General features: G+C 41.4%; 1 protein-coding gene across 7 annotated transcripts in view; it reads right to left on the bottom strand.

Annotated features, from left to right (window-relative positions):
- Window positions 1–5,758, bottom strand: part of LOC106530332 (DBIRD complex subunit ZNF326) — a 22,010-nt gene that overhangs the window by 11,723 nt on the left and 4,529 nt on the right. For 4 of the 7 annotated variants that reach the window (XR_001311773.1, XM_014025932.1, XM_014025931.1 and 1 more), the window contains exons 3-6: window positions 4,859–4,958; window positions 4,354–4,735; window positions 3,196–3,271; window positions 2,030–2,099 (exon numbers count right to left, since the gene is read on the bottom strand). Coding sequence is in view for 6 of the 7 variants with exons in the window: in XM_014025932.1 (XP_013881386.1) it covers window positions 2,030–2,099; window positions 3,196–3,271; window positions 4,354–4,735; window positions 4,859–4,958 (628 nt within the window). In the remaining variant the exon portion in view is untranslated. The remainder of the gene's footprint in view (window positions 1–2,029; window positions 2,100–3,195; window positions 3,272–4,353; window positions 4,736–4,858; window positions 4,959–5,758) is intronic. The other 3 variants (XM_014025929.1, XM_014025930.1, XM_014025927.1) reach the window with 3 other exon arrangements.

Here is a 5,758-nt window from a genome sequence, read left to right as displayed (position 1 = left end):
ATGGATTTTTAGGGCTCTTTTTACAGGTAAACCACTTTTATTCCTGATTTAAACTAGTGATCATGTGAGCAGCTGCAGCTGTATGCTTTTATTTTTTTCTGTCAGGCTGTCAGAGCGCTCCTCCTCCTCTGTCCGAGGCTGGTGTGGGGTGAAAATCCTCCACCTCAGACGTTCAGAGATGTAACTATCTGTGATACTGTGGTCACTCTCCATGTAGAATCAATTATGCTAATGCTAGCTGTCATGTTCTCTCGTCCTGGCCACACCTCAGCTCTCTAAAACCCCTTCCCCTACCCACACCCCCTCCCCTACCCACTTTAATGCATTTTTCAAATTTCGCCTTTGGGGCGGAGTTATCTTTTCACAGGGGGGGTAAGTTATACTTTAAATTCAGTTGATTTTACAGAAGCCTCTCTGTCCTCCTGCGATCAAACAGAAATAACACCGAGATGGAAAGGTGAGTGAAGTGAGCCCACCTCTGATGCCCCTCTGAGACCCCAAGCGAGGCAGTATCAGAGGCAGACCCGAGCTGGGCTGACCGACTTGTGAAAAAGCAACCAGCGGTTTTGTGGCTCAGAAAAAGATGAGCTGATGACATCAGTGAGCGACGGCAGGATTAATCAACAGATTTATGATCAAGGGAATAGGTTACATTAAACAGGACATGAAACAGCAGCTTTGTTATTAAACATGTCAGAGCTTGTAGGATGTAACCTGCTCTGCCACTACAAATACGTTCTCCTGTCCTCACTTCTTCCTGTTTCTGCCACTGACAGTCCACCTACACACCTCTGTGTGTGTGATTAACACTGATTTTTGTCAAAGTTATGGGTTTTTGAGGCTCGTTACACAGGTAAACATCCAAAAGGGTTGACATAAATGTTATATAATAAAATATTGAACCACAGGATCACTAAAGTGAGTTAATTCAGTTTGTTTTGTTTGATACGAGGCAGCAGACATCTGTCACACAGGCGGTCCACTTCAGTCCAGCTGAGTTCTGCTCCACACCTGTAGCTGTGTTTCCACTAAACATGAAAACGCGCAAATTAGAATTTCAAAAATTAATTTGCTCAATGGAAACACGACAATTTCGGAAAAAAATTACGTTTTTCGACAAAATGTTTTTGCACTAGGATGAGGTGGTTTTTCAGCCGTATCAAAATTGGTGTTTTTCACAAAACTGCAATGGAAACACATTTTTCACATCACGGGAGTCACGTGATCAACAACCGTCTGTTTCTACTGGTGAAAAAGACGATGATGAAGAAGATAACAGGAAGTAGAAGTAGTAGTAATATCACAGAAGTAGTATAAAATAGTAAACTCAGCGACTACAATTTCCCAAAAACACAGCATACGTAGCCGCTCCCAAGTAGGGACTTGTCTCTGGAAAGCCTCGATAAAAGACGCCGACGTCTCCTCTGATGATGAGCGCTAGTGTCGTGGTAGCAACATGCTATGTGTTTACATCCATCGCTGCCATGTTTGTAATGACTTATCACGAGAACAAACGTATTCACGTGACTTTAATAACATTTCTTACTTAATGGAAACACTGCAGTTGCGAAACTGTGTTTTTTCGACATTAACAGAATATCGACAAAGTTTTGCGCACATCTGCAAAGGAAACGCAGCTTTTTTAGGTTCTGCTGGGTTCATTTCTGAACACGTACATGTGAGCGGGACCTGGCGGGCTTCTCCTGTGATGTATGAATGACCCGGGGGGATTAAAGCCGGGCCGGTCTGTGTAGTGATTTCACAGAAGTGTCTTGTGAAAGAGGCTGTCCAGAAGAAGTGTGTGGAGCTGTGAGTTCACTGAAAACACTCAGCCTCTCCGTCTTCTCCCACATCTCTGCACGGCTGTATGATAAGCACTGTTCAATGTATTTTTATTTATTTATGTGTCTGAACTCAGTGGTGAGGAGCAGGAACTGGGACATGTTTACAACCAGAACCAGTTTAAAACCTTTTGTTTCTGTGCACACACTGTGTATAAATACTGGACCTGAGCACACTCGGGCCTTACCTGTCCACAGTTACAGGTTTGTCTGTGTCTCTTGTCACCTTTGTGGGCGGTGGCTCTTGGTCCAGTCCTGCTGAACAACATTACACAGAGAATCATTTTATAAAACTTTGTCACAAACGTCTTTCACTTAGAAACAATACAAGTATCGAATAGGGCTGGGTTAAAAAAATTGATTTAATCGATTTGGATCAATTTTTGTTCAAATTTGGGGAAATCGATTTATAAGTCATGAGATGGATTTTTCCCCATGGATGCTGTGTGTCACTMCTGGCTTGCCGTAGGTTTACAGCCGGTTGACGGTCAACGCTAACATTAGCTCCCGACAACAAGTTGTCTGGATCAAAACAAAAGAAACTAAAGAATCACTAACTTTACAGCTGGTTCTCAGCAGAACTTAAAGATAACAGAGACCAGGACAACTTCTRTTAGCAAAGATCTGCGCTCAGACGCAGCAGCAGGAAACGAAGCTTCGAGCGGCTCGAACCAAAACTACAGTATGTAAACACCTGAAACTGTTCTCCTCTGCATGTAAAAATATGTGAAARATGACAGTCTAACTAAATCCTTTAGTTTTGTTACCAATGTTATTTATAAATTTTAGAAACATCTTAATGTAATTCAGTGGTGAAAGTTTTAGCTGAAGTACTTTTTTTTCTTTCTCTCTTCTTGTTAATAAGTTTTATTGAACAGAAGCTAACAGAAATATTACAAATATACAATTAGCATACTCTCAAAAGAGTGGGCATAAGTAAACACTTATATTATCCCACCTCTTCTCCTGCAACCTTATTCCATCACTTCTTAATGATCAAGAAAATTATTCTTAGTTTCTTAAAAAACTAAAGTATCCAACAACGTTTTCTCTTACAATTTGTTTTTAGTTTAAACCCTTTGAAACTTGAGAGTTTTGTTTCAAGATTAAACTCCAATTTACATGTTTGCCCTTAATGTTTATAATTTTACCAATGCACCAAGTTAGAATTAGTTTCTATTTGCAGAATTAGTTCCTTTGAGAATGTCTTACATATCAAAGTAAATGTGTTACTGCTTGATATCCTTAACTAATTTAAAAATCAATCAAACTGAATCGTGAATCGAATCAATGGGGAAATCTGAATCAATACCCAGCCCTGGTATCGAAGTATGACTTAAAAATGTCCGTTAACCTGTTTCTGCACCACCCCGCTGTGGGTGGTCTCTCTTTAACCTGGGTGGGGAGGACCTGAGGGTGGGGGTCACCTGCTGGAAGAGAAACGATCAAACAGGAAAGAATCCTTCAGTCATTTTGTGGTGAGAACTATGAAGCATAAATATTAAGGTTTTAAAAACAAATCTTTGGTCTTTAGTCTGCGAGTCTGAGCTGTGGTCAAATGAAAACTAAAGCAAGAGTTGAACTGAGACTTGGAATTAGCAGACACACATTTTAAAATGATTTGGAGGATTAGTACCAGGGACAAAGTAAAATCTTGACTGTAAGAACTCCACTTTGGTCTTAGGTGTGGTCAGACTAGCCGTTAGCTCCACACTTCTGTCACACTAATCGTGTTTCCATCCAGTTGTAGAGTGAATTTTTATCGAACTTTTCAAAATTCACAAAAAATTTAATAAATAAAAATTCGAATCTAGACTGTTTCCGTCTAGTTTCCCTCTCGACTAGATGTGAATAAATGAGGCTAGGCAACGCGTGATTACATCAGACGTCGGCGACAAGCTTTGCGGTAGTAAACAGRAAGTGAAACTTGCTAACTAGCAGAGGCTAATCATCTCGTGACAATGGAGCGATTTTTTGTGAATGACTTGCTATTGGGCAAGTTGTAATTATTCTATCTATTCAGCTCGTACAGGCTATGTTTAATGCTGCCAGGAGACGTAGGGAAATAAACGCAATGTTAAACTACGCAGCAGAAAGGCACGTGCAGCTACGCAGGGCTAACATCCGGGACGAGGCAGGAAAGCGGAAACAGCTGAACGTCACGTGAGATAAATATGCGCTACGTCAGAATTTATTCAGCAAACGTGTTTCCATCTCCCGTTGTGCGCATTAACTACTTTGCGAATCATCCAAAAACCACCTCAAGCGAGCGTAAAAACTTTTTAACGAATTGAGGATTTTTTTTCCGAATTTTGCCGTTTCCATCCGACTTTTTTTCCCATTTTTAATGCGACACTTCTAAAAGCGCATCAAAAAGCCTTGATGGAAACACGATTAGTGAAACTCTGTTTCTTCAAACCGAGGTTAACAGGTAAGATGTTACTGATACTGGATGAAGTATTTCTTTAAGACAAGCTCAGAATAAAATGCATGGAGCTGGTCTCGGTGGTACCTCTCTCCTGTACTCAGGCTGGGTTCTCTCCTCCCCGTTACTCCTCCGGCCTCTGTAAGGTTCAGGAAACACCTGGCTGGAGGAGGAGCTGTGACGGACCCTGTCAGGACTGCAGCCTCTTTGCTCTGGGGGTCCGCTCTTCAAGCCATAACCTGGACGGTCAAGTGACTGAGTTTCTGGGCCGTAAGCACGGCCTTCAGGCAGCCTGCCTGGCTCAGAGAAGCGTGATGCCCAGCGGCTGCTTTCATGTCTGTTTGGAGACAACCTCTGGCGGTCGATGCTTTTCTCCTGAATATTAGAGGAGGGCTGGTGGTGTTGAGCCTTTAAGATCTCAGACTCAGAATCAGATGACAGAGGGCTGCTGGGATCGTACAGCTGAGTCCTACAGGTAAAGAAAGAGTTCTGATAATCAGGTCTCTGTGACTAAATGAGTCCAGTTACCACCAATATTCTACAAACGTTTGAGTCAAATCTCATCTAAGATGGTAAGAAGTGCCTGCCTCACCTCTCTGCACTGTTCGTGCTTTTTTCCTGAGAGTTACCACCTTTACTGTCAGCCGCCTGGAATGAAGACTTCCACAACCCAGCTGAGCCTTTCTGCTCCACTGCAGAAGGACAAGAAAACATTTTACACATCATTAATTACTTCTCTCCTAATTCATTATTGTTAAATATTATCACACCATGAAAACACACAAATAATTAAAGTATGAGAGCACGTGTGTATACAGCGTGAGTCAAAAGTCACAGGACACCCTTTTGTTTCAGAAAGAAAAGGGAAATTTTAATTTCTGAACACCTCAGCAGGTAATGGGTCTGGAAGCGGGTCTTTTAAGCTATGTCTAGAACTTGGCCGGCATCTTGAAAACCGCCATATTGGATCAAGATAAAAAGATGCTCTGTGACTTTGTGTGTACTTATATTCAGCCGAGTAACCCTTGGCTGCGGACCACGGAACGGGACGGGCTCGAATAATGGGCGGAGTCGGACATCTGACTCCGCCCTCAAACCATTTTGATTGGACTGTCCATTTTCTTTCCTCTACATTTAGCATTTAATAGCATTTACCGCTAGTAGCTACTCGGGAGCATAAGGTATAGATCTAAATGAGACAATGTAATACATATAAACTTGTATAAAGTAGACCGTGTTGTGTTTCCGGTTATTAATAATTTTACGTGTACACCTCTCTATGGAAAACATTTATTTAAGCTTCCCCATACTGTTAAATCGCTATCCTGTGCTAACACTTCTTGTTTCGGTAACTGGGTATATCAAAATAAGAGTCTCATAAATAAATACAGACTTTCACTTTACCAGAACCTAAAATATTTTTTCCTAGGGTCATGATCACTCATGTCACTCGTACATTCATAAGTAAAAATAAAATAAATAGCTATAATAT

This window comes from Austrofundulus limnaeus, unplaced genomic scaffold (genome assembly GCF_001266775.1).
Source record: "Austrofundulus limnaeus strain Quisiro unplaced genomic scaffold, Austrofundulus_limnaeus-1.0 Scaffold510, whole genome shotgun sequence".
Taxonomy (NCBI): domain Eukaryota; kingdom Metazoa; phylum Chordata; class Actinopteri; order Cyprinodontiformes; family Rivulidae; genus Austrofundulus; species Austrofundulus limnaeus.
Note: the sequence above shows the minus strand (reverse complement) of the source record. Positions and strands in the feature narration are given on the sequence as shown.